The 24,169-nt window shown below is 40.2% G+C and overlaps 2 protein-coding genes across 3 annotated transcripts in view; both read right to left on the reverse strand.

Annotated features, from left to right (window-relative positions):
- LOC308079433 (monocarboxylate transporter 2-like) overlaps positions 1 to 1,178 on the reverse strand; it is a 35,982-nt gene extending 34,804 nt beyond the window's left edge. For both annotated transcript variants that reach the window (XM_080420916.1, XM_080420915.1), the window contains exon 1: positions 1,091 to 1,178. The gene's annotated coding sequence lies outside the window, so the exon portion shown is untranslated. The remainder of the gene's footprint in view (positions 1 to 1,090) is intronic.
- A 626-nt stretch (positions 1,179 to 1,804) lies between these two features.
- On the reverse strand, positions 1,805 to 15,709 carry kbtbd8 (kelch repeat and BTB (POZ) domain containing 8; the record flags this gene model as incomplete). Its single annotated transcript, XM_080420945.1, has 5 exons — positions 1,805 to 4,982; positions 5,286 to 6,105; positions 11,276 to 11,582; positions 13,319 to 13,526; positions 15,694 to 15,709. The coding sequence occupies 5 exons, from the start codon at positions 15,707 to 15,709 to the stop codon at positions 4,510 to 4,512; spliced, it is 1,824 nt and encodes a 607-aa protein (XP_080277071.1). The 3' UTR covers positions 1,805 to 4,509.
- Between the last annotated feature and the right edge of the window lie 8,460 nt (positions 15,710 to 24,169).

The raw sequence follows: 24,169 nt of genomic DNA on the forward strand, positions 1-24,169 counted from the left end.
AATCCAAATTTCAGTACTTTTACCTCTAATCCACACTACATCTCAGAAGCAAATATTGTACTTTTACTCCACTACAATTATTTGAAAACTTTAGTTACTGGTTACTTTGCAGATACAAATTATTACATTATAAAACATACATTAACCACTTAAGCCTTATTCTATACATAGGCTATTTGAAAATAGCCGATCTACAAGCTCACAACACATGTATGGCAATGTGTAGTGAGCTTGTAGAACTAGATCTGCTATTTTCAAAAGATTTCTTTGAAAACGTGTGAAATGGGACATTCTGCAAAATGACTTGAGTACTTTTACGTTTGGTACTTCAAGTACATTTTGATGCCAATACTTTTGTACTTTTACTCAAGTATACATTTTGAATTCCGGACTTAAACAGTATTTCTACATCGCAGTATTGATACTTTTACGTGACGTAAGTAAAAACTGTGAGTACTTTTTCCACCGCTGACTGCAGTGATGGGACGGCACTGCTGCATAAGCAAATGCTTCACTAAGTTCCCAGATAAGATGGGGAGGGGGAGGAGGAGGGGTGCTTCCGGCTTCAAAGCGGTGATCTAACTCTACAACACAGTCTAACAAAGTAATAAAATACTCATCCATCCCGATCATAAACCTGGGAATCCACTTCACACTGAAAAAACACAACGCTGTTACAGTGTGTTACTTACTTACAAGCATGCTCTTGTTCACGTTACCAGGGAAACTACTATGGACGAGGTAATAGGCTACTCTGGTAGCCTACTGTAACTTTACTTTAGTAACAGCCTGAGCCTACTGTGATCTAATACATCTCATCTTGATCGCAGTGTTTTAAACCAGTTTCACAGAAACTCCATGAGCTGAACGAGGTTCGTGTCTGTGTTCTTATTATAGCTCTGCTCTGAACCAGAGCTACTGTGAAACAGCCCCGATCATGACATGAAGCAACACATTTACACGTGGAATTCGTGAATGAGATTAGATTACAGTTTAACTATGTTGTGATGCTGCGTTTGCTTTGTGCTGCACTCATAAATACTGATCATCATTACAGGAATACGCTAATTCAATTACAATCTACGCTTACCTTTCAAACAACGCCTCTGCGACCAGCTTTCTCCTCAAAGTTTAGACACAACTCAGTCAGTCACACACCAGTAGTATCCAGCTGTTTGACGTATCTGATCACGTGTCACCTGCATTTCCCAGGGTGATGATTGTTGTGTGTGTCTGCCTGCCTGTCTAGAGTACATGTTTGTTAACTTAACCCATTTAGACCTCAGGTCTTATTTTGCTATATCAGTGGTGCTCAAACTTTCAAGGACCCCCCCCCCCCCCCAAAATGACATTTGGCCGCGGACCCCCATCTCAAAATGTTTTGTAAAAGGGAACCCCCAGAAGCAAATATTTTAGTTAAAAAAATCCCCATTAAAATACATATATTCAAATATTTTCACAAATATTCAAGATTTTTAAACAACAAAAACATGTCATAGTGCGGCACTCGGTGCCGCGCTATGAGCTTGTAGATCTGCTATTTTTGAATAGCCAAACTGCCATAGTATAAAATATGGATAAAGTGGTTACACATGTCGTTTTAGGCAAAACATTTTCCATAAATCAAGAACAATCATATGCATGTCTGTCAGTCTGAGTCAGGTGTTTTTTTTGTATGGGAAAATGCCTACTTAAAAATTAAATCACATAAAGCAATTATTTTGACAGTTTTTATTTTCAATTTATGTGCAATGTGAATTTCACAGTTGAGCTCAACCACTATATCCCAACCCCCCACCCCCTCCAAAACAAAACAAAAAAGTCAAACCAGCAAAGTAATAGTGAAGAAAAATGCATGAAGAACTCAATGGAATAGCACCCATACAAGAAGCATGACAGCAAGAAATAGCTAGGCATCGATTCGCAGCCTAAGGCCCCACTTATACTCTGTTGTACGATGGTGTCCGCTTGGCAAAAAGCAGTTCTCGTCATACTACAGAATATAAATAAAGGTTAAGGCCGCCAACTCTTGTACACAGAAAGCATATTGATTGATTTGTAGCTTGTTGTATGAAATGACTGGTGTTTGACAGACCTGACGCTGATACCTGTACTGCTTAAGTTTCAATGAGATGTAACTATAGTATAAAGCAAGAATAAATCTAAATCAAACACTAGTGTGCAGGCAATAATTTTTCTCAACAGGGCAGAATTAGTCTAAGAAAATTAAATGGGTTAGATAAGAGGGAGAAAGAAAAAAGAAAAGCCATGGAAAAGAAATCACATCTATTTTTCAAGTTATAAAATAAACAAAAAAGTACGTTTTAAAAAAACTGTGCAAGTACAGCAAACCTATATAGTACAGTATATTACACATTATGACCAAAAAACCCCAAAAAACAAACATTTAAATACAGTACTGTGTATCAATAGAAATCCTGAGAGTTGTCCGTTCCTGTTCCCCCAATGGCTGAGTGTGTAGGCATACAGGCGACGCCACCCCCCTTCTTCAACCCCCTATTTAGGGGGCTTTAAGGAGGCTGTTCTGGCCAGGTTATGTGAAAGTCAGCCCATGTGGAGTTCTTCTCTTTCGTCTATCATGTCCACAACTCCTTAACCGCCCACGTTACATTTAAGCTCAATTTTTTCAAAAACAGGACTATGTGATTGCTATGTTGGTTTGTCGAATCACAACTTTTTGAGAACACCTTTCGCTCAAAAATAATAATAAAAAAAGGAGATAAAAGTAAAATGGTAAACATGTAGTGCAACGATGACACAGGAACCTGCATGAGGAAATTAATATCACTGAAAAAAATGTCGCAGTTCGATAGGGAACGTCACTCAACTGTTGTAGGCTATTACTTCTATACAAGATTGTCAACAAACAAAAAAAGATAACAAAAAAAAGCAGCACCAACAGCTCCTGTCCTCCATGTAAAGACTAATTCATGGCTGTTAAGATTTAGCACACGAGTTGGACCACCCTCCCTCACTCCTTTCGGGTTACTTTTACCAGGAGGGTGCTTCGTAAAGTTTGCAGTTAAGGACCGCCGAAGTGGAGTGTGACTCAGTGCAACGTCGAGTGAGACTTGTTGAGATTATCGTCTTCTTCACTGGGACACAGTACGAGATTCTGATGCCCCATGTCTACCCATAAATAGGCACAATGACATCCCAAGGGATCTGCACTAAATTACATATCACCACTCAAGCCTACGACCACACAACCAATATTGGGGCCTGTGTGATTTTAACTAGCAGAGGACAAGCATCCAAATCTAGATTTTAAAAAAAAACAATTAATGCACTTCTACACAGGTAACATACCCTAAAATAGCCTAATCACAGTTCCACAAGTTATTGCTACCAGAAACTTCACCAATGTCCAGATCAATTAAAAGCATGGTATCAAATGCTTTTTGTTTTTTGGCATTCAAGAGGAAGGCTCCTTAAGGGTATAATCAGGTGTAAAACATGCTCTGAAAAATAAACAGAGCTTAAATCTGAAAAGAAGCTTTTCACAATTGGCCAAATCAAAGCATTGGCCTGAAACATGTCCCTTTGCCCCTTCTCAAATGTCTCTGTAGTTGCTACTGAGGTAAACCTGTTAGTTGGTCTGAACTTCCCACTAAACATTGCCACATATTTGACTGTCTTTATATCTCCAATGTGGAGAGTGAATATTCTAACTTTTCACGTCAAGTTGTCTTGGCATGTGACACAAAATGGATGCCAACTCAAAGAGCGGGAGGCCACAAGCCCCCATGCAATTGTATCTCAAACACAGCTTGAATTTTCTTATTAAAAACTTAAAAATTGCTTGAAAGCCACACGTTGCGCACTGTCTGACAAACAAGACTGTTTTGTGTGGCGATGCCGTCATACCTTATATACAAGCTTCAAGATCACTAAAATCTAAATCACGAGCGCACCTCAAATTAAAACTTGCTGCGGACAGCTGGGCATAGAATTCAAGAAAAAACAAAACACAAATCCCCTCAATCTGAGCTTGCAATCTACTAACGAGCTACAGTGCCCATCTTACCCGTATGAATATATAGTATATATAGTTTATATATATATATAATTTTCACTTTAAGCTGACATGTAGCATCCATTTGTGGAGGGCACTTAAATCTCACCAAAACCATTGTTTGCATGCTGACCATTTGTATAAATCCTTAATATATGCATCTAAAATAAAAATGGAACATGGCTCAACAACAAGCAAACAAGATGATAATTGCACTTATGATTCATTGTACGGTTTTGTAAAACAAGCATCAGTGTGGGTAGCTGGTGCCGTCTGGAAAAAACAAAAATACTGCAATCTTTTAAAAGCACCCCCATTTTGATCATGTTAAACCGAAGTTTGAACGACTTAAGACTAAACTGATGATGATCCTTGTGGCGCAAAGCCGAGAGAGCACCAGGCGCAAGGCAGGCAAGACAGGACCACACTTACTCCCCTCCTAGTCCAAGATCGGGCTCATGAATTGTCACCGACTAGCTACCTGAAAGCACTTTCTGTAGACATTGAGGGTATAATTTGGCCACCACACACTCAAAATGGCGGCCTAAATCCCAGAGGCGGTCGGGCGTCTCGTAGATCTTTGTCCATACGTCCGCCTCGTCGTCGTATTGGTAAAGGGAGTTCTTACGGCTGGTGCGGAACACGTGCTCCTCCACCATGACCTGTGTGGCTCGGACGAACAGGTGCAGCTTGCCCTGCAGGAGCATGGCCTTGATATAAGGGCTGGTGGCCTGGTCAAAGGGCAGGTCTCTCTTGCGGGTCCAGGTGTTCTGCTCGATGTCGTAGACCTCGACGGTGAAGGTGCGCTGGTGGTTCCTGCAGATGCCCGCAATGTAGTAGATGCAGTTTTTATATAAGGCAGCCAGACCCTGGCTCCGGGGGACAGTCATCGGGGCCAGGTGACCCCAATAGTCCTTGCGGGGGTCAAAGCAGAAGAAATATTCACCTGTGGGGAAATAATTGGCGTGATTTAGAGTTATGGACAAACGTCGACAACGTTGAGTAACAGCTCAGGCAATACTGTTAAATTACAACCAGTTTGTTAACATTTCTAACCACTTAAACCCCATTGTATTATACAGAAACGGCGAAAGTAGCCGCAAACAGCAGAGTTACATGCGTTGTGAGCTGCTATTTTAACTTTATTTTATTTTTATGTCGCCTATGACAACATGCCCAGAACAGGGACTCCAGGTTGAGAGTGGTTAAAGAACAGAACTACTGTATAGGTATACTAGCCTGGACGTACTTTGGAGGACATAGATGCGGTCACGGTACTCCACTGCACTGTGAAACTCCATGGCCACCGGCATGGGGCTGATTGCTGTCCAGCAGTTGTCCCTGGCATCATAGCACTCTACCGACTTTAACGCGTTTCGCCCGTCGCCCTCATACACGCGCCCCCCCAGCGCATACAGCTTCCCACAACAATGCGCCAGCCTGCACCCGATCCTGGCTCGCAGCATGGGTGCCCGTGGCAGCCATCGGTTCCCAGCGTGTTCATATTGCCAAAAATCGCTCTCCGCCCGGTGGTCAATGGACACTTCGCTGTTGCTGGGCCTGTAGCCTCCGGCGATGTAGATGTCGTTCTCCGAGGACACCAGGATGCCCACCTCTCGGAGGTCGTTGGGCGGCTTGCAGAGCTTGAACACCTTGCCGGTGGCCGTGTCCAGGCAAGGCACCGTCTGCTTTTTCCCTGAGTGTTTGTGAGCGGCGTCGAAGCAGATGACCATCTCGGAGGCGGTCATGCCGAGGCGCTGGGGGCACCCGTTGGTGCCGTTGAGGCGAGACTTGGCCTCGGCGGGGTCCTTGGACAGGGAGAGGGCGCACGCGAACGGGGGAGGGATGAGATTGAGGAAGGACTCCTCCAGCAAGGGCAGACGGATGCACTGGGCGAAGACCTCCGGCAGGTGGGCCTCGCGGCTGGGACGGTCGTGCTCCAGCCAGAGGACGATGCTCTCGTACACGTGCTCCTCCTTCTCCACGTTCAGGTCGTCGTTGTTCAGGATGCTGACCAGCTGCTCCTTGGTCATCTGGAGGAACTCCTGCTCTCGTGACACGCACAAGAACTGAAAAGAGAATGAAAGCGTTTCATCGACTTTATCCACTTGGGTATATGTTTGACAGAATACATACGTACATAGGGCTGATATCCCATACTTAGGCAATAACAATACACACATAGTCAAATTATCTAGGAATTTACAACTCAACATGTAAAACTACAACGTATTTTCATTTTGGTCCTCATTGGACTGGACAATGGTCAGCATGGGCAAGACTATAAAGACAGAATATAAAGTCACTTAACCCATAAAGACGCATCTGTGTGTCATTTTAAGATTTCTTTGGGCTATTCAAAAATAGCAGATATACAAGATCATACCGAGTGCCGCGCTATGAGCTTGTAGATCTGCTATTTTCTTTTTGAAAAAAAACGTGAAAATGTGTTCAAATCTTTGAATATGTATATACATTTTTAACTCAAATCTTTCCTTCTGGGGGTCCCTGGAACAAAATATTTTCAGATGGGGGTCCGCGGACAAATACATATCATTTTGGGGGTCCTTGACACGAAAAAGTTTAAGAACCACTGATAAATAGCAACAAAACTTAAAAAAAAAAAAAGTAGATAAAAAATTTGCCAAAAAAAAATCACGTTTTAAAAAAAATAGCAGATCTACAAGCTCATAGCGCCGCACTCGGTGCCGCGCTCAGCGCTATGAGCTTGTATATCTGCTATTTTTGAATAGCCAAAGGATCTAAAAATAACACACAGATGTGTGCCCGGTCTTAATGGGTTAATAAAGAAAGGAAGATGTACAGTATTCTTTTCCAGCTAACTTGTCCATTCCTCTTTAAATGCCCTGTCAACTTTCCTCTTTAAGCTTTTGGATAGTGGCATTTGCCCTTATTCTGCTCGTATTCTTCCTAACTTGCAGATTAAATGTTTAGCGGACTTAAGCAAACAGGCTGGGAGGAGCTCCCACACACCAGTTGCAATCAATCCAGTAATGAATGCTCAGTTTATGCTCTGTATTACAACGGTGTCGCGCCCACAATATAGCCGATCTACAAGCCCACAACGCCTCGATCAGCAACGCGTTGTGTTGTGAGCTTGTAGATCTACAACACTGACGCCGTTGTATGATAAATTATGCTTAATAATGAGATGCATGTCTGGGAGAAGCTGGGTTAGTAATTATGATAAAAGTAGCCTATGTTGATTATTATTGAGAATGGGTTCAGCTCATGGAGTTTCAATAACATTTAGTAACTATCAATTTCTTAAATTACACTTTGATTATATGTTCTGGCTCGCCATCTAATGCCTCTTAGAAATAATTGGCCCGAGGCCAAACTTACTTGCCGAACCCTGCAGTACACTATACCGGATAGGTTCATAAAACTGATATTTTTCTGACTACTCAGTATCTCAGGATTCTCAGCAACCACCCATTGACTGCTCTTTTGAAACCGTTAGCAGGGGCTGTTGCTTTAATATTGGACGGCAATTGATTGATTCCATTCTATAGCTGCAGAGTACAAAAAGGTGTTTTGTCCCCCTCGTGCATTCTTAAACCGACAGGGGACAAATGGGTTTCACCGGCTGTAGTGGCATATCCATGAGTATCCCAAACAAAAATAAAATATTGTATGTACAGTATTTGGAATCATTCATCGTTTTGGTGGATAAGACCCAACTTCAACTGCCTGACTCCGTTTCAGTACAGTCTGGTGGTGTAAGTACCCGCCCGCCACAGCAGAGTCTAAGGGTTTCAATCCACCGAGGTGCGTCCGGCTTGGTCGAGCTCACGTCTATACAAACACAGTCGGCTCTGTGCATAACTGTAGTAGTCATTTTTAATGGTTGGAATAACGTGTTCCTTCCACACGCTACGTCCAACCAGGGAAACTCCCCCGTCAGGAGACAAGGTGGTCAGTTGGCTCTCATGCATTGGAGGAGGCATGAGCTCGGCCCTGGCCTCCCTAGGCTGGTGAGGGGAGTGTAGTGCATCAGTTACAAAATCGTGGGATAAAAAAATATATAAATAACTGTAGTCACAATTTTCAGAAGGTGCCAAGGTGGCATACCCGTTTTCCTGTTCATTTACCCATAGCTTTGCTTGATTGGCTCAGCGGCAGGTTTGAACTGTAAACAATACACACCTTGCAGCTGAGCCAATCAAACGAAGCTTCCGAATATGAACTGGAAATGGATATGCCACCTTCTGAAAACTGGGACTATAGTTATGCACAGAGCCGACTTGGCTGTGTCCGGGGGTCGGAAGCCATTATTTGTCACTGCATTAACTCATTAACCCATTAACTGCCAGAGGTATTTTCATATTTTTTTAGCCAGTGCCAGAGTTTTTCACTGAAAAAAAAAAGTACTCAGGAGCCGAGATGTATTTTTAAGTTTTAAAGGAACAAGGAAGTGGATAGGAGTCTAGATCTTCGAAAAATCATATCTCCTTGGTCTTTGAGTCAAATTGGGAAAAAAAATAATATATATATATATATATATATATATATATTGTTTTAGTTCACGTAGATCTACGCGATTGGCACGTGGCGGCTTTAAATAGGTTCGCGTAGATCTACGTGATTGGCAGTGAATCAGTTAAGACCGGGGAACGCATCTGTGTCATTTTTTTTTCTTCTTTGGGCTATTAAAAAAATAGCAGATCTGCCACGCATCAAGCTTGTGGATCTGCTACTTTTGAAAAATCGTGTAAAATTTGAGCAAATCTTTGAATTGATATTTTTTACATTTTTAACTCATATCTTTGCTTCTGGGAATTCTACAAATGTCCTCTAAATCCCAACAGTTTTCTGAAAAAACCTATGTTTCTATGTGAGTGGTCCTTGAACTTTTTCATGTCAAGGACCCCCAAAATGATATGTATTTGGCCGCGGACCACCCATCTCAAAATATTTTGTTCCAGGAACCCCCAGAAGCAAAGATTTGAGTAAATGTTTTTAGCTTAATATATATATAGAGAGAGAACGAAAAAGGGGACTCCTGCACATCCAAAAAACCCCGTTGGAGGTGCAAGTCTAGTCAGCAGGCATATAAATTGTAAAAAAGGGAATAGACCTTCAAGGAAGGGACTGCACACTCCAGGGAACAGATGGACAACTTACTACTGCATTATAGTATTTTATTAGCACGACGCGTTTCACCGTGAGCTTCGTCAGGTGCTATACAAAAGTGATATATATATATATATATATATATATATATATATATATATATATATATATATATTTTCAAAGATTTGCACCAATCTTCACTATTTATCCAAAATAGTAGATCTACAAGCTCATAGCGCGGCACTCGGTGCCGCGCTATGAGCTTGTAGATCTGCTATTTTTGAATAGCCCAAATACATCTTAAAATGACACAGATGCGTTCCCAGTCTTAATGGGTGAACAACTCGTACGGGCTGGGCAGGGTGTGTTGAACGGTCGGAGGAGGAACGAGTCGTCATGTCCTCCTGGTGGGGGCTTCTCGCCGGCTGGTGAGCCAGTATGATACAATATCAGTGGCAATGGGAGGGTTAATTGGCATAACTAAATTGGGAGAAAATGTGGAAACCTTAAAGGTAGGGTAAGTGAAATTTTTGGGGGGGGGTTTTGTTGTTGTTAAAAAGGTTAAAGCACTATATTCTGATAGTAATCATTGCTACAGAGCGTTTGTTCGGTCACAGGGGTCTCTCCTGCTCTTTAGTAAACAGAATATAGTACATTTACAGGTAGGTGACAACGTTTAAGCCAATCAGGAGAGAGCACTGAAAATGTATTTTCTGTTTAATAAAGAGCTGGAGAGACATGGGAGACTCCTTTTACTGAACAAACACTCTATAGCAACGAGTACAGTATCAGACAGTATCAGAATATAGAGCTATTTAACACTTATTTTAACCAAAGCAAATCACTTACCCTACCTTTAATTGGCTACTCTAAAAAGAAAAGACTGACAGCCATTTTAAGTTCTATGAATTGGGAGTGGCCAACATAGGGAGGTAAATTCAGCACAACCTTCATCAGAGCTTGTTCTGACATGTCTGCAATTTAGTTTTATCTAGTGCCGTGCCTGTTCAGGGCAGGGCCGCATATCCTAGGCCTAGGGTAACACATTTCTACGGGTCACGTGTTTCCCCCCCCCCCCGATTTCGATATTAATAATAAACATCAATATCGGCGCAGACAATCGGTCGTGCCGATAATCGGTCGTGCCGATAATCTGTCAACCCCTACTTCCAAGTTCCCTGTGTCCTCAGCACACACGTCAAGTATGATGTCAATGGGATGAACAGTTTCAGTCTATCCTTATTTAAAATTGTCATTTACAATGATGTTGAGATTACACATAAGAAATAACGTAAGAACATCAAAAAAGACAATATGTTGACATCAGTTGCATACAGGTAATAAACGGTGATTAAGTCAATTCCAATAGGTACTAGGGCATTTTGTTTAAGATCATGTTGTAAGAGGTCCAAAGAAAGAACCAATGCTGAAAGCAGTCTTTCCCAGATCAGATCTGGCACGAGGAACCTGAAGGACTAGCAATTCGCTAGAGCGAGTTAAAATTCAACTATGGTTCTGATGCAACATGGATGTAATGCATGATGGTAATTTTCCCAACCAGGGTTTTGTAAATGAAAAGGTACCAATGATTATTGCGTCTCTCAGCCAGAGGACATAGCGATGAGTATTGTAGTTGTCACCAGTAATAAACCTCAGAGCTGAGTGGCAAACAGAGTCTAAGGGCTTGACTGTGGAGGACGCTGCATGACAAATTATATCCCAATACTGATAGAAATGTGGCTTCAATAATCCTTTTCCTACAGAGCATGGGGAAACTAGTTTTATTTCTATACAGGCAGCCAATTTTCCCAACAAGATCATGAAGTTAAGTTTGTCGTCAAGCCATATACCAAGATGTACTCGGAGACTCTTTCTATAGCTGATCCATTAGTGGTCGTGATAAGGAGATTAATCTAAGTTTTGGGATTTATTGCCGTTAAGTGTTATTTAAGGCTATTAAAGGAGAGTTGCAGTTTATCGATGGCCAATAGAGTAGAGTCATCGGTACAATATAAAATCAGTTATAGTTCTCTGGATATGTGAAGCAAGGACATACATACTAACAGAGATTCCTGGAATTTACAGACACATGTTGTACTCGCAGCCCACTTCTATACGGTACCTATACTTTCAACTACTGACCTTTTTGCGGATGTAGTCCTGTGAGCGCTCCCTCAGCTCCTGGTGACCGTAGGCATCGGCAAACATGTAGACCCCGATGCAGTTCTGGGGGTCCAGGCGGCTGATCATGAACTGGGCACATTGGTCCTGCAGAGCAGGGATCTGGAAGATGCTGGCTGCCGTGAACAGGGCCTGGACATTGGATTCAGAGAGCGTGACCCTGGACGTGTACGCGTAGTCCAGGACCAGGTGCATGGACTCGGACTCCACCCCCACGATCCTGACCTCGCGCTGGCTGCTCTCTGTAAGGCCGCTAGTGAACATGGACCTGGCGGTGGTGGGGTGAGACCAGGAAATTAGAATATCGGCGTATTTTTTTCTAAATCAGTGTTGACAACAATGTTGCAATAGGCTGTCACAATTATTAAATAATCGTCTAATCGCAATTATTTTATATAATCACAATAATTTTTTCATAATCGTCATAATCAATTCCATGTAAAAAAGTCATATATTAAAAAAATAAAAATAAATAAAAGATAGCAGATCTATAAGCTCAAAACGCGTCGCATTTTAAGTATAAAGTAATTAAATATGTGCTATTTGTCATATCTGCCCTGTGCAACTTTTGTTTACGAAAGCTAAAAGCCAAACAGAAATGTAATTTTTATTCATAATGTTCCATTAATTTTCAACGACAAACACAATTAAACACGTTAATCGCAATTATTTGAGTGATAATTAATCGTCAACTTGTAATCGTGACAGCCCTATTTGCTTAGTTACTTCACATTTTATTTCAAGATGGTCAGTATTGCGGGTTAAAGTTTGGAAAGGATTATCTGCACCGAGAATGTAACTGGTATCCCAAATAGCATATTACCATAAGCACTTTTATACACATTTTGAGTAACCATCTGACCCAATTTGTAATTTTCAATACAGAATTGTTTACAAAAAAATTATGTCTCCGTGATCATCCGTTTATACATTGCAAAAAGGGTTAACAACCATCTTGAAATTGTAATAAGGCGGTGGTTTAATTTGTACCTAAAACAAAGATTTGAGTTAAAAATTAGTTATGTAAAAATATATATGTATTCAAAGATTTGCAACCATTTTCACGTTTTCCAAAAATAGTAGATATACAAGCTCATAGCTATATGAGCTTGTAGATCTGCTATTTTTGAATAGCCAAAGAAATGATACACAGATGCGTTCCCGGTCTTAACTCATTCACTGCCACTGACGTAAAAAACGTATTTTTTTCCAATTACCAAATCTGCCACCGACGTAAAAAACGTAATTTAGCAAAATATTTTTTTAAAAACAATATCTCAAGGTCCTTCATCTCTCGCAGTGACACATTTCATTGTAGCACACCCGGATAAGGAAATACATCAAATCGAAGATTTTCGGTTCCGTCCGCTTCCTGTTTAGGTCCCGCCCTAAAACGGTCTTTTCTCAGCTTTGCATCTCCGCCGTGGAATGCCGTTTAGCGACGCTGTTTTGAAACTGCTACTACTGCAAAATGGAATGTTGCCGATCTGGGCCACTCCCACAACTATCCTGTGTGTCTACAAACAGTTGAACACGCAATCATAAGGGATTTAGCGAGGTCTGTGGCGAAAAAAGTAAGTGAGTTTACCGTTTACATAGCGAAACATGGTATTTTTACACTGGGCTGGAGGAGAGAGTCCCCTCCGATCGGAATGTTTGTTGTCTGAGCGGCGTGCACGACTCGCCTGTGTGTTTAGAAACGATTGCACTTGCAATCATAATGAGAAAAAAAAAAGATGTTTTTAAAGTTATAAAAAACACTAAATCGCTGGCAGTGGGCAAACACAGCCAGAAATAAGTCTGGCAGGGAATGAGTTAATAGGTTAAGGAACCGGAATCGTTAAAATCCTAAAGGATCCCAACCCCTACATGCAATCATGTATATTGATTGAAATGTTCATTAATGTGCACTGTCCAGGAAATAAACAAATACATATTATACAGAGAAACCCAAGAACGTATAGAAAGATATAGACACTTCTACAACAGCCAGGCATTTCCTACCTAAAATATGGGCTGATAGCGGCAAGGACGTTTCGGTGACAAGAGAAGGCCTTGCCATGGTCCACTTCTACCACGATGTCTGTGAGCTGTGCTTCATCATACAAGGCTTTGAGCTGCTGAAGGATGTTACAGGCGTGCACAGCGTCTACCCCGTTGTAGTTGGTGCTTGGAGGCGTCCCGTTCTGTACTTGTAACAGCTTCCCTACCTCTGAAATAAAACAAACACAAAATGAAAGAGCATCCACAAAATGAGACGATTCTTTAAAAAAAAAATCTAAATCCAAACAGTTTTTTGAAAAAATAAAAATTAATGTTTTTCAATATTTTTCAAAAATAGCAGATATACAAGCTCATAGCGCGGCACCGCGCTATGAGCTTGTATATTTGCTATTTTTTAATAGCCAAAGAAATCTAAAGTGACACAGATGCATTCCAGGTCTCAATGGGTTAGTTAAGCTGTAGTAATAAGGCTACAATACATTTATAACAAAGATTTCAATTTGTGGTACAGGAATAATGTTTATAGCTGGCCCATATATAATGGAGAGAGATCAATGGAGCAGACAACTAATGTCTTGGGAGAGCTTTAGATCAGTGGTTCTCAAACTTTTTCGTGTCAATGACCCCCAAATTGCACTTATTAGCCCGCGGACGCCCGTTTGAAAAGATATGCCAAGGACCCCCATAAGAGAAGATTTGTACGGCTCTAGCAGTGATTTTCAACCATTTTAATTTCAAGGACCCCCAGTTTGACCTGCATTATATAGGCTACGGACCCCCATTTAATGGCATTTATATCTCTGGGACCCCAGTTTCTATTGTAAAATCAATGTTAATTTAACTCTGAGAGTGTACATATGGAACCAAATGGACCCGTTAGGGTCCATTTGGTTCCATTTGTACACTCTCTGAGTTACAAACCCATAAAGGTCCATTTAGTTCCTAGCTAGCTATCATTTAGCTGGGGACCCCCTGGAACTCCCTTAAGGACCCCTGGGGGTCCCCGGACCCCACTTTGAGAACCAACGCTTTAGATGTTCACAAATGTCAAACTGTAGATCGTAGCCAAAACATAGAATAGAAGTTCATCTAGTCATGTTCCCTTTAAAAGTAAAAAATAAAACATTTCAACTATTGGACAATGATTAATCCTGTAAGTAGTATATAGATAAGAGGCAATAAAAGTTATTTACACATTTAAGACACATTTTGATTCCGTCATTGTTTATAATACAGAAATATAGTGTCATAGTTGTGGACATGCAACTTGTTGGCACAGGGGGACACCCAACCCAAGACTTATAAATGAATGGATTTAAACTGCCTTGTACATCCTGTTTTGTTGTGCAATCCAAACTAGTTTGAAGGGAACAAAGACTTGACTGGATCAACACTTAAATGTCTACCGTTTGGTGGTTAATAACGACCAGCAAACAATCACAGACAAGTGTCTCTGAAATTGGCTATTTTGTCCAAAATGTTCAATATTTGAAAAATGGTCGTATAGGCACTGTTAATTAAGTATACATGTGAACATGCACGGTACATCCTTATAAGATATATTGTATCCTTCAATTTCTTGACCCCAAAATGACATGGATATACAGGTTTTGTAGCAATTTGTAGAAATATTAGACATTAATTGTCTAATGTTTAAGCATGTTCTAGTCATGCATACTTTACCATAAAAATATTTTCCAAATATATATATATTTTTTTTAACATTTAGGACAAAATTGCCAATTTTACACCGAGGTGCCCAGATGTCCCTAGTGCCCACCTATCCTGCTCCCACACAGGACAGACCCAACTAGTGGTCAGTCACCAGAGCTGTTAGTTAGCTGTCGTGTACTTATAGCAGTTAGCAGCAGGCTACCTAACCCCCCCAGCTGGGCCAGCTAACGACAACGAGCTTTTCTCTTTAGACACAAAGTGAATACACAAAAAGACAAGAAAAAAAACCAATGCTGGGCCGGTTTTAAAAGAGAACACAAACAACCGAAAGCTGAACATGCCAACAGAAATCATAATACAGAATTAATCCAGAGTCAAAGAGAAACTCCAAACCCCCATGAAAACAACCCTGTCCTGATCAAGTGTTTACACAATCAGCTGTGCTTTAGCTACCTAGCTTAGCATTATAGCCACATAGCCCAGGCTAACGCTGTGGCCACAACACTTTTTAAGAGGATTTTCGTTCCCAGAGAGAGAGCTGGATATAAACTTGTTTTACACGCAACGACGCAACCGTCATGACGCCCTTTTAAGCCACGGCTGTCTAACGGCCTGTCACGCGTGGGTTCGCGCACGAACGGTAACTTTAAGTCGCGTGCTTTAAGTTTAATTAGCAAACAAACAATGGAAGATTTGCAAACCTCCACTGGCAGCCATTCTCCTCCGTCTGTCTGAGCCCAGGCACGGTGATGCCAGGTTGTGTGAGAGAGATAAGCAACCGGGTCTATGAAAACAAGCCCAAAAGAAGCGACTTGGCCACTTTTTAAACCTATATACATTACATTGGCTAATTGAAAATAGCCGATCTACAAGATTATAAATATGCTATTTTCAAAGAAAATCTTGAAAAATGTTGAACATTTGGGAATATTTTCAAATCCACAAATTATTGTATGGGGGTCTCTCTGACAAAATATTTTCAGAAGGTTGTAGGTCTACAAATATATAATAATTTTGGGGTCTTTGACATGAAAATGTTTGAGAACCACTGGTTTAAACAACAATAAACAAGCCCAAATAAGCAACTACACTTTAGAAACAAGCCGAAATAAGCAACTACACTTTAGAAACAAGCCCAAATAAGCAACTACACTTTATAAATAAGCCCAAATAAGTAACTACACTTTAGATACAAGCCCAAAGTCGCTTATAATAAGCGGACCTGGCAACCCTGGTCAGGCAGAGTAGAGGGACGTCAGATGTACAACAGAGCCCCGGAAACAAGCCACAGCCAATCAGCGCAGAGGAGAAAGATCCCGCCGGCCAATCACATCCCACTGTGTCTGAATTAGGTGAAATGTTGACACATGGGTAAATGAGTTCACTTCAGTTGTTGCTCAAATCCAATTCCATAAGTGCAGCGCAGCAGCAGAGATTGATAAGAAGAACCTATAGCAGCAGTCAGACTACAGATATCACAAATGCAGATTCTATGAAGCTCAAAAGCCCTAAAAATTCTATCTCTCTAGAAACAAAGAAAGACCTTAAACCAAAGGCAAAGGCTGCAGTGATTCTCAACCTTTTTCATTTCAGAGGATCCCCAGTTTGATAATTATGCATTATGCTGCGTTCATACTGGCAGATTTGTAGCTTTGTATCTGAAGTTGAAACCAGCTCAACTTATCTGCTGTTGTAAAATGGTATATCTGTCTGCTCTGCCATTTAATGTCACTATGAATTGAGTACAAAGAACCCCAATTGAAACAAGCCATGGGCTTTTGGGTTTTTTTTTTTTATCCTATTTAGTTGACCTTGTATTCGAACTGTACTTTCATGTGCTTTTTTCCCCTGCAAACTTCTAAATTAAGTATTCAATCAATCAATCAATCAATCAATCAATCAATCAATCAAGTAGCTTAGCTGGCTGGCACGTTCAGAAATGTACTTTGTGCTCTTTAGATACCTAAATAAATTATACAGTGTACACATCGAAAAGCAACACAGCAGAAAATAATCTGTGATGTCTTCTTTTATTTTCCTGGACCGAGTATTTTTTATAAAGGTCTCAATGGTTCAGAAATAGTGTTTGTTGGTAAGCTGGTCCACCTGGCTCTCATTGGCTCCAATGTATTGTAATGTATATGTATCGAACTCCAGGCTGCAGTTTGCACCAATCTGACAGCTGCAATTCTTGATAGCAAAAATGATGTAGATGACCGTACTTTCTTTTTAATTACCTTGACTCGACGTTGAGAAACAGTGGGCTAAAGCATATAAGTGGAGGGCTGCATGCAAAGCACCACAGTGGAACATCCATGCCAAATCAGTATGGTGTTGCTGAAGTGCACAATTACAAAAATCTGGTTCTGAGCATTAGTTCAATTATTCCAAAAGTCAAACTGCCACAACACGAACAGAGGACAAGCCCTTTTACTATACCTCTCAGAGGGAGATCATGAGCAATCACCATTTTTACATAAATTCTGCTTATTTAAATGAGCATGTACGTATTTGTGTTGAGCTCCATAGTGTGGATATAACTTTATTTGACTACAAGAGAAATGTGCATGAGCATGGTGGAAAAAGTACTCAAATGTTTTACCTAAGTAAAAGTATCAATACTGCAATGTAGAAATACTCTGTTACAAGTAATAGTCAGAAATTCAGAATATGAGTAAAAGTACAAAAGTATTGGTATCAAAATGTACTTAAAGTACCAAAGTAGAAAGTACTCAGTATGTAGAATGTCCCATTTCACAAGTTTTCAAATGTATAAAATGTATAAAAATATTTTGAAAGTAGCAGATCTACAAGCTCTCAATGCGTCGCATAGCGACGCATTGTGAGCTTGTAGATCTGCTATTTTTAAATGGCCGAAATGTATATAGGGCTGAAGTGATTAATCTATGTTTTGTACTAGTAATGTACAAAGTAACTAGTAACTAAAAGTTTCAAATAATTGTAGTGGAGTAAAAATACAATATTTGCCTGAGATGTAGTGGAGTAGAAGTAAAAGTACTGACAATTGGAAATACCTCAAAATTGCACTTAAAGGAGGAGTATTTATTTTCTATCAATTGCACACCCCATGAAGCCTTGAATACATAGATTTATTTTGTTTTTTGTCGCATTCCTAAGCCAATAATTTGATGCCCGGGTGTATTTCCGGTTAGCCTGACACTCAGCCTGAATTTTCATTTCGTTTCACTCCATTATTCAGTCTGAAAGCCCTCTCAATGCAGCGGAGTTCTGAGATGGGGGCGTGGCCAAAGTGGGACTCCACTATGAACCAACGCGATTGGTTCATACTCGATTGTCCCGATCCCGATTCGTCGGTCAGATTTTCAACCGAGGAACACCCGCCTTCGGAAGCGTCACCAGACCCTGAATGCTAGGCAAAGGATTCAGGGGGTGGAGCCAGGCTAATTTCCGGTAGGAGACACAAATAATCTACTTTGTGTCCTACCGGATACATTAGCCGGTAGGAGACAGGAATCAAATTATTAGCTTAGGAATGTGACAAAAACACAAATAAATCCATGGATTCAAGGCTTCATGGGGTGTGCAATTGATAGAAAATAAGTCATTTTTTGGGTGAACTACTCCTTTAAGTACAGTACTTGAGTACATGTACTTAGTTACTTTACACCACTGATATTGAGTTTAAGTGGATCTAGTATTACATCCTTGCCTTTCCCAGAGAAGGTGAATCTTCAGATCAGGGTAGAGTGCCCACATAATATATATTTTTCCTGTCACGATTCTGAGATTCCCTTTATATGTTTTTTTTTAATATTGTCTCTACAAAATATATGGATGTTTTTGTTGCACAGTACAGTGACATCATGACATCACCAATAGAATGCATGCTCATTCAATGCAATGTTTATGATGGATGGACCAGTGATAATATCTAAGACAATGGTTCTCAACCTGTGTGGGGGCCCTGGGGCCGTGAGGGTATTGCAAGTGGGCCCCCAAATAATTGGTGTTAACTGCCAGGCTTATTTCAAGCTAGTTGATCCATATGCCAAAGGCATTTTGGGTCAAACGGAGAATTTTTTTTCTCTTAACATTGAAGTGGATGGAGAATTAACTTTTTGAAAATCGTTTTCTCCTAGTTCCTTTGAGATTCAAAAAAAAAAAAAAGAAAAAAAAATTAAAAGTTTTTTTTTGAAAAAAAAATCTTTTTTAGTAGACGTCAAAAGACGTCATTGGCACTAATGGCACACTGAAAACGGCCGTCAAAAGACGTCATTGGCACTATATGAGTGATGAAAAGATGTTTATGATAATATAACATTAAAAGAAATAGATTCGACACTATATAATACATCACAAGCATGAATAAACAACAGGCTCATTATGGAAATCACTGACAGTATAACATACAGTAAACTCATTTAACTCATCCTTTGGGCAGAAGTGAAAGCAGTTTTGGAGGTGCACTAAATAGAGGCCACCTAGCCTCGATCTCCAGACTTTTATTGTTTAGTTTTGCTAAAAAATAAAAGCCTAGAGGAACGCGTCGGTGTACCCATCTATGGGTGTACCCGGTAATGAGGAAGTGTTCATTTCCCCAACCAACCAGAGTGCAGTGGGCGTCGCTCGTAATGTTGTGTTAACGGGGCGGGGGTTGACGGACAGATCGGTGAACCAATGGGATCAGGCGCAGTCTCTCTGCGCCTCTATACACCCGCCCCTCTATGCACGAAATCAGGAGCGTTGGTGCAGCCTAGAGGCCACCCAACATGCGATTCCAATTTGGGTGTATGATTGGATGTGGTGCTATTTGTAAGATATACTGTAGGCCCACATATGTGCAAGGCAATACAGAACAACGGTATGGAGTATGATTGAAAACCGTGTTTGAGGGTCATAGTCACATGACCATTTGTGCCAAATTTGGTGGGGGGGGGGAATCATGTTTCTGCAACAAACAGTGACATTTGTAGCATTTGTGGCACACCCTATGGGTGTATTAGAGAAATAGATTTCAGCTCTGCATTGTTTAGAGTCCCCTCAATGTGTGGTTCGAATTTTTGTTCATGACTTGTGACTTTTTTCTCCTGCAAAACGGGCCCATCCCACAGAATCTGGAAGCCAATGATAGCTAAAAGGATTGGATTATGAAAAATCTGACTGATACATCTTGATCCCATGACTCGAGATAATATGTACAGCTTTGTGTGTGTGTTTTGGACAAAATCTAGTAGTAGCAAAAAGTGTGTTTTGAAGAAAATGCAAAATGGTGGAAAATCTTGTCAGGCGAAAATGGGCATGGCCTGTTGCATTATGAAACAAGGAATCTATTAATCTAAGCGGGGAAAATGTGATTCTATGACCTATGGTTCGAGACATATGAGCTAAAATGTGAAGCGGCCTGTTATTGCGCCACCATGAGACTGATTTGTTCCTTGACCTACTGGGAGTGTGTGTGCAAAGATTCACGGCGCTGATCGGTTCAGCGGTGCCAGAGATTAGCTGCTCACAGACAGACAGACTCACGGTGGACGATCACACGGACGGAAGGACAGGGGCGAAAACATAATCTCCACCAGGCCATTCTGGCCTGGTGGAGATAATAGCCTAATGGTTAAATGAAATAATTAAATATAAGAAATACAACTAAATTAAACCATTATATCTACACATCCTGTAGGTTGGATAAGAAGTGAATTCTAAATGTTGGGTAATAATTTGTTTGTCACATTCCCATACCCTTATTTATTCACAAAGATTATGAGAAATTTGTGTTTGATCAACACTTAATTACTATCAGCAAGGAACTCCACCAGTGAATTAAATAATAATCCCGCTGGGATTCCCCGAAAATGTGGAGAGAGTTGGCTCAGAACACATAAATTGCTTTATGTGTATACTGGCTTGCCTCTATATGTTGGTACACCACAGAGCAATTCTATGACACATCACTGATTTCTATCCAGACAAACTCCAGTGTTTCCTCAGCCATGAATTTCACCACACCATCCACAAAAGCCATGTTTGGTGGCCGAGCTTTGTCAATGTTTGACAATTTGGCAAGTTCCTTAAGGAGCGAGTTCCCTCACTGCACCAGCTCAGCTTAGCGAAAGCATATCACCTTCTCAGTGTTTTCTTTACCACTCACTAATAAAAAGTCCAAGCCTATCACCAGAAATCCCCCCCCAAACTATTTACTGTACATATATATTTAAAAAAAACTTCTTGTTTATATGATGTTTTTGCATAGTATTGTATATTTGTCTGTCATTAAATGTTTCGATGAATTGAATACACATGACCTACATAGCCTACTTACACGTATATTAAATCTATATTTCATAATAGTTTATTCATTCCACTAGCCCAGTCACAGTCAATCCAACTGCAGATGGCTATATCAGACTTTGAGTCTTCCTATTTTCATTCTATTCTTAGTGTAGCTCTCTACTCTTACCTGTATCTGTCCTTTTTGTGTTTATTGGTGTGCTGTGAAGACACCAGATTTTCTTTCTCTGTCTGTCTGTCAACAATAACCAGGGATTTTCCATTTCTGAGATGACGATGTGTATGCTTGGCAATCCATTGCAATCTGAGATCTCAATCATGGAAGAATTGCACACTATAAGGCTGTTGTGATGGGTCTCCTGACATTTGCAACATGTCCTGCCACCTGCGATCTGATGCTGCCAAGAGGAATAGGCTAATTGCTGTTTACTGAGCGATATGATTGCAGTGTAATGTCCATGTATTAACATCCTGACATTTAATATCTGTTGCTCTTAATTAGAATTGATATACTTATGCATTTGCTAGATTAATTAGCTTGCTTGATGTGCTATTGTCTAGCCATGCAAAGTGTGCTAATTGAACATCCAAATGATTAAAAGTGCTGTAAGTGATATTATTTCTGTACTTTGTTAAAATGTTAAAGCTCTATATTGTGATAGTAATTAATCATTGCTGTATAGAGTGTTTGTTTGTTCAGTAACAGGAGTCTCTCCAGCTCTCAAGTAAACAAAAAATACATTTTCAGATGGGACACCAACTTCATCCAATCAGGAGAGAGAACCTATTTAGCAGCTTCAATTTTATAGTGTTTCGGTTCCAATTTGATCAGCACATGTTTTTGGTTTCATCATTCCCAATTTCACTTGTTTATCCTGTGTCTGGAATGAATTCTCTCTCCCGGTTGGATAAAATTGGTATCCTGACCTGAAAATTAGTTTTGAGATGGGGAGACCCCTGTTACTGAACAAACAATCTATAGCAATGATTATTTAAACAAAATCACTGTTTCACAACCCTGTAAACCAGGGGTCTTCTACAGGGGGTCCGGGACCCCTAGGGGGTCCTCAGAGTTACTACAGGGGGTCCGCCAAATATTTGTGTGATATGTTTTTTCCTTTTCTGAGGAGAACTTTAACCAAAAATAGCAGATCTACAAGTAGTAGTTGTAGATCTGCTATTGTGATTTAGTGAGCTTGTAGATGACAATTTGGCAAGTTCCTTAAGGAGCGAGTTCCCTCACTGCACCAGCTCAGCTTAGCGAAAGCATATCACCTTCTCAGTGTTTTCTTTACCACTCACTAATAAAAAGTCCAAGCCTATCACCAGAAATCCCCCCCCAAACTATTTACTGTACATATATATTTAAAAAAAACTTCTTGTTTATATGATGTTTTTGCATAGTATTGTATATTTGTCTGTCATTAAATGTTTCGATGAATTGAATACACATGACCTACATAGCCTACTTACACGTATATTAAATCTATATTTCATAATAGTTTATTCATTCCACTAGCCCAGTCACAGTCAATCCAACTGCAGATGGCTATATCAGACTTTGAGTCTTCCTATTTTCATTCTATTCTTAGTGTAGCTCTCTACTCTTACCTGTATCTGTCCTTTTTGTGTTTATTGGTGTGCTGTGAAGACACCAGATTTTCTTTCTCTGTCTGTCTGTCAACAATAACCAGGGATTTTCCATTTCTGAGATGACGATGTGTATGCTTGGCAATCCATTGCAATCTGAGATCTCAATCATGGAGGAATTGCACACTATAAGGCTGTTGTGATGGGTCTCCTGACATTTGCAACATGTCCTGCCACCTGCGATCTGATGCTGCCAAGAGGAATAGGCTAATTGCTGTTTACTGAGCGATATGATTGCAGTGTAATTTCCATGTATTAACATCCTGTCATTTAATATCTGTTGCTCTTAATTACAATTGATATACTAATGCATTTGCTAGATTAATTAGCTTGCTTGATGTGCTATTGTCGATCTAGCCATGCAAAGTGTGCTAATTGAACATCCAAATGATTAAAAGTGCTGTAAGTGTTATTATTTCTGTACTTTGTTAAAATGTTAAAGCTCTATATTGTGATAGTAATTATCAGTGGTGGAAAGTAACTAAGTACATTTACTTAAGTACTGTACTTAGTAAGTACAATTTTGAGGTATTTGTACTTTACTTGAGTATTTCCAATTTCCAATACTTTTACTTCTACTCCACTACATCTCAGAGGCAAATATTGTACTTTTACTCCACTACAATTATATGAAAACTTTAGTTACTAGTTACTTTGCAGATTTAGATTATTACATTATAAAACATACATGAACCACTTAGCCCTATTTTATACCTAGGCTATTAGAAAATAGCCGATCTACAAGCTCACAACGCGTCATATCGCGACGCGTTGTGAGCTTGTAGATCTGCTATTTTCAAACATTGTATTACTGTTACTTTTGGTACTTTAAGTACATTTTGATACCAATACTTTTGGTACTTTTACTCAAGTAAATTTTTTATTCCGGACTTTTACTTGTAACAGAGTACTTCTACATTGCAGTATTGATACTTAAGTAAAACATTTGAGTACTTTTTCCACCACTGGTAATCATTGCTGTAGAGACTGTTTGTTCAGTAACAGGAGTCTCTCCAGCTCTCTAGTAAACAGAAAATACATTTTCAGATGGGACATCAATTTCGTCCAATCAGGAGAGAGAACCTATTTAGCAGCTTAAATGTTATAGTGTTTCGGTTCCAATTTGATCAGCACATGTTTTTGGTTTCATCATTCCCAATTTCACTTGTTTATCCTGTGTCTGGAATGAATTCTCTCTCCTGATTGGATAAAATTGGTATCCTGACCTGAAAATGTGTTTGGAGATGGGGAGACCCC

This window comes from Gymnoscopelus braueri (genome assembly GCF_963280865.1).
Source record: "Gymnoscopelus braueri genome assembly, chromosome: 3".
NCBI classification, from domain to species: domain Eukaryota; kingdom Metazoa; phylum Chordata; class Actinopteri; order Myctophiformes; family Myctophidae; genus Gymnoscopelus; species Gymnoscopelus braueri.